Source organism: Apus apus, chromosome 2 (assembly GCF_020740795.1).
Source record: "Apus apus isolate bApuApu2 chromosome 2, bApuApu2.pri.cur, whole genome shotgun sequence".
Taxonomy (NCBI): domain Eukaryota; kingdom Metazoa; phylum Chordata; class Aves; order Apodiformes; family Apodidae; genus Apus; species Apus apus.
In genome coordinates this window covers 57,895,012-57,908,885 of record NC_067283.1, presented here as the reverse complement: position 1 = coordinate 57,908,885, position 13,874 = coordinate 57,895,012, and the positions used below count along the sequence as shown (strand labels likewise).

Sequence of the window (13,874 nt, the reverse complement as noted above, 5' to 3'; positions counted from 1 at the left end):
TTTTCCCTGAAAGATGGCAGTCCATAGGGAAAGGCCACATCTCAGCAGGGAAAAAGTGAGAGAGTAATGGAGCAGCAGAGAGGAACTGTTCTGTAATGACCATACGCTCCCCCCCTTCCCACCGTGCTGCACTGCTGTGATGGGGGGGAAGAGCTGGGGGAGAAGCAGTGAAGTTGAGCTTGGGAAAGGGAAAGGAAGTGTGTTATTTTAATATTTCTCTTTGTTACTCAATACCTGAATATTGATTTTAAATGGCAATAAATGAAATTAATATTCTCCAAGTTCAGTCTTTTTAGCCCACAGTAGTAACTGGTTAGCAACTTGTGTGTCTTTATCTTGACCCATGAGCTTTTTCATCCTGTCTTCTCCTCCTGCCCCGCTGAGGAGGGCGAGTGAGTAGCTGGATAGGTGTTTGGACATTTGCCACAACAAGTAGTGCACTTTCATTGTATTGCACTAGGTAGGCTGACTAAAAAGTACGTCATGTACTTTATGAATGTCCCACTCTGGTGTCATTTTAGCCACCCAGTATACAGTATAAACATAAGACAGGACAAAATAAGGCAAAGGTCCTGAATCTAATCCTGTAACAGTCATCCAGGTCAGCTGTCTGCAATACCATTGGTAGTGGCAGACAAGCTTGAATGCCTGAAGCTTGGCCATGTGCATCTATGCTAGAGTGCCCTGCACATATACTTCAGATAAACGCATACGAGGCTCTTATTACTTTAGACTGGGTTCCTACAGAAATCATCAGGATTTGAGCAAAATATTCTCTCATTTGCACTCCATCTATCATTTGTACTCCATCTAAGTCTATAAAATAGCTCTGGCAAATGCAAGCTTTCCATTTTCTGTGTTCCTGTGATGCACAGTACTTACCAAAATATGGTTCATTTGGGCATCCTTTCAAGCGCACTCCTTTGTGAGTGCATTCAATCAGAAAATGCCTTACAAGTTCATTTGACAAATCTCCAACTGTGTTGAAAAAGAAAACTCATGAAGAGAAGCAATGAACAGACAACAGTTTCACAAGTTAGCAGGTCTTTATGAAGCAGTTTTCCACGTTATCACCAAATGTTTTATATACAGAATGCAAACAATACATTTGATCTGCTCTGCTGCAAGGTTACAAGCCACAGTAAAAAGGTCATTTTTCAAAAAAAAACAAAAAACAAATAGCTCACTTTAGACAACCAGAGTCATAACTGACTGACATCCAAATATACACTGGTGTCCAAAAGGTCCAAGCATGGTCCCAACTACATACAGGAACAGAAATTTGGAACGTCAATGGTTAGAAATTCTGACAGTACTGGCTTGCGACACTTGCTCATTAGAAGAGCTTGTATCTAATATGACAAGGGGATAAAAGTATGATAAAATACGTAGATTTCTAGTGACAGTTCTGCTCACAAAACTTCCAAATTAAAACAACAGCAGACTTAGCTACACAAAGGTAATGATGCCAAGCCACTCCATGAATTTTTAAGTTTAAAAATGTTTGCATTTTTGCATTTTCATGCATGCATTTGCATTTTCAGGAGCTAACTGTTAGCTCCTGAAAACAATTAATGAAACACTCAGGTTTCACTAGATTTTTAAAGACAAGTTTTATCTCTCAGGAATCCAGGACAAATAAAAATCGTTGAGTTGGATGTAATTAGGAGATTCAAAGTCCAAGAAGCATATAAATATTCCCTTGAGATTTAGCATTGTTTTAAACATATACATACATATGTACACATATATTTAAGATAGCTTCATTATTTCTTGAAAGACTAGTTTACAGTATTTCACACCTGACTACAAACTGAATCTCTTTCCATGTAATTAAAGAGTTATTTCATAGCAATGGGACAAAGCTACCCAATTATTCAATCCGTAACAAAAGAGTCACAAACACAAATGCTCCCTTTGATCTATCATACACAGCCCAGAAAACACATGACTTCAAGGGCTTTCAGCATAATACAGATAAACACATTAATCTGGACAGCAGAAACTTCTATGCAAGCAAATATCGCAAACATCACCTTTTCAAACTGTTTACTGTGTGCTATCATGTTCTCACAATACTAAAAATAAATTACTACAAGAGAATGTGGGAAGAGGAAGCCAGGAACAAGAAATCCTGCAGGAAACTGAACACATTTGTGCCTTCTGGGATGAAATAGTGGGAATCAAAAAAAACTAAGTATCAAAGAGCAAGAAGTGGAATAATGCTAGAGTCTCAACTAACATTTTCTCTATTACCACTCGTCTATAGTACAACTACCATAAAATTAGCACTTAAAGCCTAGTAGAGTTTGAACTTCCATGTCTTCCTGGACTTCACTAGTCTGATAACAAAAAAGATTACTAAAAACACCTATAGCCACTCTACATTTGCCTCATTTTGTTATCACCACCTCGGTGCATCCCTGTTGTCTCATTTAATAAGACATGACGGTGGTTCTGCTGGTGTTTCTTGACAATAAAAGGGATCACTTAATTTTTCACTAGAAATTGTCTCAATATATCATATTAAGTGTGCAGAATTTTGAAGTCTTATTGTAATAGAGGTGGACTGGTAACCATGCCCCAGAGGGAGCATGAAATCTTAAAAAAACCCCAACAATAGCCAATTAACCAACCAAAACCAGACAAAGCCATACCTCCATAACTGTCCTGGTTTGAGCCATCATGAAGCCAATTTTCCTTTTACTGACGACACTAGGAACCACTGACTGATTTCCTATGACCTCAGATGCTTACCTCACCAGGCAGCAAGTACTAATGAAATACAAGCTTTTTGAAAGGAAAGCAGCAATGAAAACCACCCCACTACTAACAGAAATGGAACCAAGAACACTAAACATACTGGCTGCTGAGTTTCCATGCATTGATTAATGCTTGTGGTATGTTCTTATCATTTTACCTTTCACAACTATCAGGCACAAGTCATACATGCAAGGACTGGAGCTAGGGGAGTAGGCATATTTAATCACTTGGAATCACAGAATCATAGAATGGTTTAGGTTGGAAGGGATCTTAAAAATCATCTAGTTTAAGCCCCCCTGCATGGGCAGGGATACCACCCACTAGACCAGGTTGCTCAAAGCCCCATTCAACCTGGCCTTGAACACTTCCAGAGGTGGGGCATCCACAACCTCCCTGGGTAACTTGTTCCAGTAAGTGACTTCTTTTAAAAACTACCATCTTTCCTTAGGGAGTATCCTCAGACACATATATATTGCAAAAATGGAACTTTCCAGCCAAGTGAAAGCTTCACATGGTGGTATGTAGATGAAATGCACATTTCTGATTGCTAGGGAGGACCAACTACTGAATCACAGAATCAAAGAATCGCAGAATATTAGGGGCTGGAAGGGATCTCTGAAGATCATCGAGTTCAACCCCCCTGCCAGAGCAGGCCCCAAAAAAATCCACAAACAATCACAACAAAAAAAACAACTAGGGCAGATCACTCAGAAAGCATCGACAGGTCTTTAAAGTCTCTAGAGAATGAGACTCCACAGCCTGTCTGGGCAGCCTGCTGTAGTGCTCTGTAACACTCACAATAAAGAAATTCTTCCTCATGTTGAGGTGGAACTTCCTGGGCTTAAGTTTGAATCCATCATTCCTCATCCTATCATAGGGCACAAATGAAAAGAGCTTGTCCCTGCCTTCTTGATGCCCAGCCCTCATGTATTTATAGACATATAGACATTAATCAGATCCCCCCTCAGTTTTCTCCTCTCTAGACTATACTGAAATGACATGTTTTCTATTAGGTTTATAAGGCACAATACATATACAGTCACAATGAACAAATATCTACAAGCCATGGTAAAACTGTAAATCACAACAGACAACTTATTCAGTGTCATTTAACAAGGTCCCACACGGAGCCTACTATGTATGGCTTATTAAACAATAGATAAAAGGCAAATAGTACCTTTCTTGTTTAATTGCAGCACAGAAGGAGGTGGTGTAGCAACCTTCATTGCTAGGCCATAGGCTCCCCGAAAAGAATGACTGTCTCGAACAATGAATGAACCAGGTTCCTTGTCCTTGAGAACTGCGATGGCTGCACGGGATTCCAGGAAAGAGAGAGAAAAACAGTTCCAGAACAATGCACACAACCAAAAAGTACAGGACTGCACATCTATCATTAGTAGGAGACAACAGGAAGTAAGATCCTTTTCTCAGTGTCCACTGCTTTGGAACAGAATACAACTAAGCACATTTGGGGGATACGAGTGAAAACTTCTTGTGCAAATCTCACATACACTTATTTCAAGCAAAGCCTGAAGAAAAGATTCCTACTAATTTGTAAACTGAGAAGGATGTGAAGGTCCCACCAGGATTCCTACAACCAATCCAAGAGCAAGCCAATTCCTGCTTACATTTTGTAAGCTTGTTAGAAGCATGACATAGAGCACAGCTCTCTTTAATTTCCAGGCTGACTAAACAGCACCATTTTTCTTTTCCTATGCAGCTTTAACAGGCAGTGCAGATTCATTTTCATGCACCACCAAGTTTCTGTCCCTGCAGAGCAATCTCACTCCTTTACTAGTTCTAAAGCAATGGAAGGGGGTTGTAAGTGAATATTTGCTCTTTCACTGTCCAAGCACTGAAATATTTTTTGTCTATGTTCTGTGATCTGTGCTTGAAGTGTGGTATGAAATCCACCCCAGGGGGAACAATTTGCAGGGCAACTACTCTTGCTTTGCACAAGTCTACTGTTGACTTTGAAATCTAGTAGCCCAAAATCTTATGCTCACTTTGAAAAAAGACAGAAAGCTCATCCAATGATTGATTCTAATAAAGCCTTAGTACTACGCTTTTTTTTTTTTTCATCCTTAAACTTTCTGGAACTTTCCAGAGTTTCTAACGATCAGCAAGCCTTCAAAAATCCCAAGGAAAAGCCGAAATTCGACCCTGGAGTCCTTAACACAGAACATGGAAACTATGCATATAGGACATGAAGCCGTATTTTGCAAGGCACGAGCAATTATTACATGACAGACACACATACACATTTTTTTATCCATGAAAAAGAGTAGTAACAGAAAATCAGGAAAATTCAGACATAATTGCCTCTCCTCTTTTAAGTGAGTAAAGCAAATGCTTATATATTCTGTTCCATTCATCTGTCAGACACTGAGGAAAACAAAGAATTTCAAAATAACTTGCTATGTGTTGAGAGGAGAAGGTAAATATGTAAACCCCTGCTATTCAGTAGTATTCTCGTAACGCTCCTAAATCAGCAAGGGGACAGTAATAATTTGTCACAGCAGGAGTCCATTAAGCACAGGAAAAAAGTACAAATCTGCTCCCTCCTCAGCAACAGTAACTTAAAACACTTTTTAAAAGGAATTTTACTTGGTAGGATGAAAAGAGGCACACTAAAAGTTTGGGAATATTTACTTTTAATTTGTTCAAGCAGCTAGGTTTAAACTTCCTTTATGGTCTACTGCCCTCTCTGGACTTGCATCAAGGTAGGAAAGTTTTTTTGCACATATAAAGACTCAGTTCTCATTACGGATCAGGAGCATAAAAGAGGAAGGGCACTGAAGTGAAAGGACTGGCAGAATGTCACCAAAAGATGAATTAATGATCTATTTCTATGACCTTTTCTATGGGCTCGTACTTACCAATACACTATAAGAGAGATTCTCATCATTTGAGAAAATATGAACCAAACAAGACATCAATTCATCATTTGCCAATAGCTGAAGGCTATTTTTGTTTAGCTTGAACTTTCTTTCCAATACAGAACTAATCCATAATTTTGCTTTTTGACAACTACATCTTAAGAACCCCAGTTCAAAATCCTGCCATGACTCCTTAAAAACAATTCAGTAGAGTTGTATATTAGAATACAGACACAAGCACTGTCAGACCAATTGCATTTGCAAAGCACCCAGAACACGTAATTTATGCATTATTGTAGGGGCAGGGATTAAGTTCCTATATATACATCTTTATATGCATAGTAAGAGTTTTCTCCATCTCATTCAATAACACATCTACACAGATGTACTGTCTGTATTGTACAAAGCTGCTGTTGCCAGGGAGAGTGTTATTTCATGGCCTTTGAGAAATAATGTATTTCACTTGCAGCTGACAATGAAATTCAGGCTACAGAACAACTGGTGTATGAGGATGCTTTCATGATGACTTCTAGCTAATGAATCATTCTCTGATATTTGGCATCTCTTGACCTATTATCTGTGCAGGGAACATACATGGCTGAGGTCATGCCAAAGCAGCACACTTGTACTCACAAGGTGTCTGAGAGCAGACAGTTGCCTGGTACTCCAACACGCATATCTGCCATTCCAAAACCTGGAGGTTTTCAGGAAAGCACATTTGCAGCAGCTACCACAAGGAGATTTAAATTACTCTGCAGTTAGTTCAGTTAGGCTGATAATTAAGGACAGGCAGGGAAGATAAGGTGGGGGTGTTGCCCTCTATGTCAAAGACCAGTGAGTGCATGGAACTCTCCCTGGGGATGGATGAGGAGCCAACTGAGAGCTTATGGGTTAAGATTAAAGGGAAGGCAGGGACAAGTGACATTACAGTGGGGGTCTGCTACAGGCTGTAGAGTCCCTAAATGAGTATTCGTCTCAAAACAGCCACCTTGACAAAACGGTCATTGTGCTCAGGTGGGATCCTCATCCGGTAAGCCACCTGGACCCTGTTCTCACAAGGAGAGACCCTCATTTGGTAACCGCCCTGATAAACTGGGCCCTGGTCTTGCAAGAAGAGCCCCTCCTTTGGTGGTCATCCCAATAAGCTGGACACTGTCCTCGCACACGGATCCCGTCCTTTGGTGGCCACCCTGATATGCAGGACATTGCCCTTACTTAATAATGAACAGTGGCATGCAAGCAGTACCCTGCGGAGGCAGAATGCCATCTTGTGTAAGCCCTCTGTAAGATCACCAAACAGGGTGCATGTGCAGAGCTAAGGGTCTTTGCTCGGTCAATTCAGCTGACCCAGTGGTCACCTGGACCCCCATGCCCCACCGACTCATTTCTAGAACACTCTAAAACTCTACACTGAGTCCGTGCAAGACATGGCAAGCTCTCCTGAAATGGTGGGGCCAGGTAGCATAAAAGACGCAGGCTTGACACATTCGGGGCACGCCCACCATTCAAGGACCACAACTTCCCACCAAGGTCATCACTGGATCCAAGGGTGGTGTTATCTTTTCTATCCCTCTTTACCTCTCTTTCCTGTTTTTTCTTTCTCTCTTTCTCCCTCTCTCTGTTTCTAACCTTATCTCGGCACATAAGGGTAACATAGTCTCTATCTTCATTGAATTTTTATAACCTGTTGCTTTGACAAATTTTGCTAATTGTAATCTGCTGCGTTGACATCTTCGTTAACTTCTGTCAGTTGTAATCTGTTGTTTTGACAATTTCCTCAAGTTTTCTAAGTTAAAATCCATTGCCTTGAAAGTACCTTTTTGATAAGCTTTTCTATTTGTAATCCATTGCTTTTGAGAATATACTGTGGTTTAATTTTGACAACCTTTATAATCTTATTCAATTTTAAGTAAAGGTGTGTTTTGTGAAAGCCTCCTGGGTAATGGTTCTTACCCTTAGAGTACCGCACAGAGATTTCCTGAGCTTAATCTTACCAAATGGGTTGTTTAAAGAGATATTTATGTTTAGTTTGGGCCCCCACTTCTGGGGAGCCATGCCCACTTTGTGGGATGTGACAGTGCCATACCCACCTTGTGGAGCTCCATATCCTTAGGGCAGCAAGGAGGGCTCACAGTAAGCTTACTACCCTTAACTTCAGAAGGGCAGATTTCAGCCTCTTCAGGGATCTGCCCAAGACAGTGTCATGGGATAACATTCTGGAGGGAAGAGGGGCCCATGGAAGCTGACTGATCTCCAGGATCAAGGATCTCCAGACCCAAGAGCGATGTATCCCAATTAAGAAAAAGTCAGGTAAAAACTCCAGGAGGCTGGCATATATGAGCGAGCAGCTCCTAGAAAAGCTCAAACTTAAGAAGGAAGAAGATAAAGGGTGGAAGCCAGGGCAGGTACCCTGGGAGGATTACAGAGAGGGTGTTAAAACAGCTAGGGATCAGGTTAGGAAACCCAAATCCCAGCTAGAATTAAATCTCACCAGGGATGTTAAGAGCAATAAGAAAAGCTTTTATAGGTATGCTGGGGAGAAAAGGACAACCAAGGAAAATGTAGGCCCTCTCCTAAAGGGAACGGGTGAGCTAGCTACACAGGTTATTGAGGAAGCTGAGGTCCTCAATGACTTCTTTGCATCAGCCTTCTCTGGCAAGTGCTAGAGCTTCATCACAAAGGCCACAGCAGGTGAAAGCAAGGACTGGGAGAACAAAGCACATCCCACTGTAGGAGGAGAACAGGTTCGTGACCATCTAAAGAATGTGAAGGTGCACAAGTCCATGGGACCTGATGGGATTCATCCACAGGTCCTGAGGGAGCTGGCAGATGCAGTTGCTAAGTCCCTGTCCATCATATCTGAGAGGTCATGGTGGTCTCATGAGGTTCCTGCTGATTGACAGAAAGGTCATATAGCCCCTGTGTGTAAAAAGGGGAAAAAGGCAGACCCAGGCAACTACAGGCTGGTCGGTCACTCTCACCTCTGTGCCTGGCAACATCATGGAGCTGATCCTCCTGCAAAACCTGCTAAAGCACATGGAAAATAAGGAGGTGATAGGCAAAAGCCAACATGGCTTCACTAAGGACAAATCATACCTGACCAATCTGGTGACCTTCTATGACAAGGCTACAGAGATGGGGGATGGTGGCAGAGCAACCGATGTCATCTACCTGCATTTGTGCAAGGTCCTTGACACCGTCCCACATGACATCCTGGTCTCCAAACTGACAAGGCATGGATTTGACAGATGGACCACTCGGTGGATAAGTAATTGGCTGGCTGGCCACACCCAGAGAGCTGTGGTCAATGGTTCAGTGTCCAAGTGGAGGCAGGTGATGAGTGGTGTTCCCTCAGGGGTCAGTACTGGGACAAGTGCTATTCAAGATCTTTGTTGGAGATCTGGACAGAGGGAGTGAGTGGATCCTCAGCAACTTTGCTGACAATACCAAGCTGTGTGGAGTAGTTGACACCACAGAGGGAACGGATGGCACCCAGAGGGACCCTGGCAGGCTGGAGAGGAGGGTCAGTGCCACCTCATGAAATTCAACAAGGCCAAGTGCAAGGTCCTGCACCTGGGTCGGCACAACCCCAGGCACAAATACAGGCTGGGGGCAGAATGGCTGGAGAGCAGTCCGGAGGAAAAGGACTTCGGGGTGGCAGTAAATAAGAAGCTTGACATGAGCCGCCAGTGTGAGCTGGAGCCCAGAGAGCCAAACACACCCTGGGCTGCATCAAAAGAAGTGTGGCCAGCAGGGCCAGGGAGGTGATTCTGCCTCTCTGCTCTGCTCTGGTGAGACCCCACCTGGAATACTTTGTACAGCTCTGGTGCCCTCAGCACAGGAAACATGTGGAGAGGGTCTAGAGAAGGGCCACAAAGATGATTAAAGGGCTGGAGCACCTCTGCTATGAAGACAGGCTGAGGGAGATGGGGCTGTTCAGCCTGGAGAAGTCTGAAGAGAAGGCTCCGGTGAGACCTTATAGCAGCCTCACAGTACCTGAAGGGGCCTACAGAAAAGACAGGGAAGGCCTTTTCACCAGAGAAGGCAGTGACAGGACAAGGGGTAATTAAGCTTTTTAAACTGAAAGGGGGTAGATTTAGGTTAGACATCAGGAAGAAATTCTTCACCATGAGGGTAGAAATGTGCTGGAATACGTTTCCCAGGGAAGTGTTGATGCCCCATCCCTGGAGGTGTTTAAGGCCAGGTTGGATGAGGCTTGTGCAGCCTGGTCTACTGGGAGGTGTCCCTGCTCACAGCAGGGAGGTTGGAACCTGATGATCTTTAAGATTCCTTCCAACCTTAACCACTCCATGATTCTATTATTTGTCTGATTAATTGATGATTATTTTTTTTTAAGGACTGGCTGCCCTTCACTCTCAAATTCATCCTTTGGAGAAAAGAAATCAAGTGAAGGTGTCTGTGACCCTTTTAGGTTTCATATTTCTTCTTGTATTTCTTTTAGACATCAGCTATATATATTAAAAAAGAATTAATCATCTAGCCTTTCTGTGAATGAGTCTGCCAGTATATGTATCAATTGATATACCTTGTTCTCTTGAAATATCTGGCTTATACCAAAACTTGGATGTGTCCTGGACAAATTTTACGGTCACATGTTTATCAGTTGTGTTTTCTGTGAAATAAAAAGGAAAAAAATGTAAATAATTTTTTTTAAATACAAAAGCATTTTTTACTTTCTTTCCAACCTCCAACTACCTTAATTAATAAAAAAAATCATGACTAAAAGAACAATCCAGAGAAACTGTTTTAAAACCAGCATATATAATACTATACACTATGATTCTGAAAGCATTTTTTATGTTTAATTTTGTAAATCCCATAAAATAATAAAAACGCATACATTTATAAACCTGTATTAAATATAAAGCTTCTCAATGAAGTCCCGTGAATACACATCCATATTTTAAACTATTCTTGACACAAGTCTAGAAAAGTGCAGAGAGAAGCCAGCCCTTATCAAAAGAAGTGTACCACACCACTTGCTTGTAGTTTGGCAGCTGAAAAGCCAGGCTGCCCTTGGCACAGAAAGAATTCTGCAGCCTTGTTCTCTGAATAATACATCCCCAGCAAGTGAAGAGGTGCCACTTACTGCAAACATTCACATCCTCTGTACCATTCCACTGCTTTTTTTGTTTGTTTTTGTTTGGTTTCTACACTTCGCCCCCCTTAACATCTCCTAAATGCTTCCTATACTCTCACATACCATCTAATGTATTTTGCATTTCCCTAATGGAGAACCTACCTGACACTGGGGAAGTGCTTATCATTTTTGAGAAATCTGGGAGGACATTTGGGAATGGGATGCTGATTGTGCTTCCGCTGTGGGGACTAGAGAAGCCACTTGAAGAAGGTGAGATGGAGGCAAAGGAACGATCTCCTTCAGAGGTCCTCTTTTTCTCTGGAAGAGGTGGTTGAGTATGTAGGTTCCCACCATGGTGCTGCTGAACCACACTATTCTGGCTATCGTGTCCAGGGGTCACTGTAAGAAAGTTTTGTGTCAAAAAGCCATTGTCCTCAGCACTTGCCACTGATAAACTCATGCTTTTAGGAGAAATGCTAGTATTGGCTATGAAAGTAGCTTGCTTCTCCTCTTGGGGGGTCCGACTGCCCATGTTGGCCCCACTGTAGCTCAGGTAGGCCCGGGTACTGCTGCTGGAAGTGGGTTCTTGCTGTGGCTCTGCTAGTGAATTCTCCAGGCTGCTCAGGGTGACAACCTGCAGTTCTGGTGTTTGGAAATGAGACAAGAGAGAGACATCTTGCATGGTGTTTGAAAATTCAGAGGGCACAAGGTAACCTCCTGGCAGCCTGCTGTTTCCCACTGAAAGCTGGAGTGACTGGGAAGCTTTAGCACTGCTTTCAAGCCAAGGACGTTGCGTTGCAGAAGAGCTGTCAAAAAAAGGCAAAAATTAAACATAAAAATCAAATGACAAAACATTCACTTAAAATGTCACTGCACAAGCCATACTGCAGCAATCATTGAAAGCAACGAATCACCTTGCCCACAACAATAGCTAAGGGTGCTCTTCCACAATATGCTGGACCTGGTGATGCAGCTGGATCAAGGAATTGCAGGCCCAGCCCAATCACTTATTTTTTCAGTGTAGAACACTGCTTTTCTGCCTCAACTCACCCTCCACTTAGTAATGCTGATGGTTGCAATTTGCACTGCAACCAGGCCAACAAATTAATCACAGTTAAAAATACTCTTCCTTCCACCTATTTGAGAGGGGTACTTTTAATATTCATTAATTCAGTGAGGCTTTTTGCAGAATTTCTTCACATACAGTGGTCCTAGAGATCTCTATATGGTGAGCTGCAGTGCTACCTGGAAAAGTGCAGCAGAAGGCAGGAATTTCATAAACCAAGGCTGCCATCAAAGGCAGAGGTTTATGGAAGCAAAGTGACACAGTCACAGAAGTTCTTACGTGCAGAGTCTCTTATGCTCATTAGAAAAAAAAAAAAAGGAAAAAAAAAAAGCAGAGTGTATATATATACGAAAAGAGAAAGGATTTTAATTCAAAAGGTAGCTGTGGAAATCGGTATCAGTAGATTCAAACAATCAAAGTAGACAGGCTACAAAGAAATGGAAGGGAAGCAAATGGAAGAAGACATCACTGCAAGAAAAAAAAAAAGCCATAGCTGTAGCCATCTGCTAGATGAAATGAAAAATGACAGAAAAAATATTAAGAAAGACGGGAACAAAATTTTCTAGATAAAGTTTGAAATAAACAGGACAACAAATACATTGCAAGATAATTCATATCCACTTAGAAAAAAATGTTACATTGCCTCCTCCTCAGAAAATGCAAACATACTTTGCTCAATCTTATGTTTTACTGGTTAAGCACAGAGGAAAATATGTATGAGCTTATGCTAGCACAAAATAAACTGAGCTATAAATCCCTATTTATTTTTGTATTCTCATTTATCTTCAAAGGTAATTGTGTCCCTGAAATACAAATAACATCTGTGTATGGGGAAAATTCCAGCTGGTAGACAAAATCATCATTAAATGTCACAACCAAACTCAAAGCCCTTGAACAAATGCTCTGCAATTAAGATGCAAGCATAACATTTTGGCTGGAAACTATATTTACAAGAACTAAACAATAAGGTAGGAAAATCTTTTCTTACCTTTCTCCACCTGGGATAGGACTGTTACTTGAAACAGTATATGAAGATGCAAAACAATGCTGAAAGGAAGGATCCATCTGCATGTTGGCCCTCAACAAAGTAGGGTTAGTTCCCACAGTGCTGTCAGACATCACCAGAGAGTGGTCAATGGCTTCTGTGCAACTTTGAGATTCTGCAATAAAGGAAAGAAAGTAAAAAGCAAGTTAAAAAACAAGCCTTGGATTTATGTGCCTTGTAATGAAAGAAGTGTTTATAAAACAACCTGTTTTTCTCTTAAGAGGGGTTTTTCTTCGTTAGAGCAGTAACATTTTATTTCACAAAAGTATGCTGACTGCTGAAAACATCCAGCAGGACAAATGTCAGAGGGAAAAAAGATTACAGAACTGCACCACTCAAATTATTTAATCAGTTGTCCTGGGTACATTCTCTAGCCCTATCGATGAAAATGGACTCATCTGTTCCAAGCTGTTTTGGATTCCACAACGTTAATCAGGTATGTCTAGTGAAGTGCCCTGTGTGACTGTACACAACATCAAGTGTGCACTTAAGCACCAAAGTGAGAGAAAACTGGAGTATTAATTTAGCCTTCATTCAGCCCACTGCTGAACAACATAGGGGACGTGCTGGAAATTTATGAAAAGTACTGAGGTACTCAAAACCTTCTTCACCTTAGTTTTTACCAGTAAGACAGGCCTTTGGGAATCTCGGACCCCTGAGACCACAGGAAAAATCCAGATCAAGGAAGACTTTCCTTAACAGGGGAGGACCAAGCTAAGGAGCACTTAAATAAAGTGGACATATGTAAGTCCATTGAGGCCTGATAGGCTGCAACTGCAAGAAGCAGTGCAAGGCCACTCTTGGTAATCTTTAAAAGGTCACAACAATTGGGAGATCCCTGAACATCAGAAGGCAGCAAGAGTCACTCCTATCTGCAAGAAGGAGATGAAGGATGATCCAGGGAACTGTGGACTTGGCTAGCCTAATCTGCCTCTGGGAAGGTGACAGAGCAACTAACCCTGGACACCATTTCCAAACACATGAAGGAAAAGATGACTGAGAGCTGTCAGCATGGATTTA

General features: G+C 41.8%; 1 protein-coding gene across 13 annotated transcripts in view; it reads right to left on the bottom strand.

Annotated features, from left to right (window-relative positions):
• The window catches only part of TNS3 (tensin 3), a 232,520-nt gene that overhangs the window by 18,084 nt on the left and 200,562 nt on the right, over positions 1-13,874 (bottom strand). For all 13 annotated transcript variants that reach the window (XM_051612873.1, XM_051612875.1, XM_051612872.1 and 10 more), the window contains 5 exons: positions 12,798-12,969; positions 10,906-11,549; positions 10,189-10,275; positions 3,941-4,072; positions 883-978 (listed from right to left, as the gene is read on the bottom strand). In XM_051612873.1, coding sequence (XP_051468833.1) covers positions 883-978; positions 3,941-4,072; positions 10,189-10,275; positions 10,906-11,549; positions 12,798-12,969 — 1,131 coding nt within the window. The remainder of the gene's footprint in view (positions 1-882; positions 979-3,940; positions 4,073-10,188; positions 10,276-10,905; positions 11,550-12,797; positions 12,970-13,874) is intronic.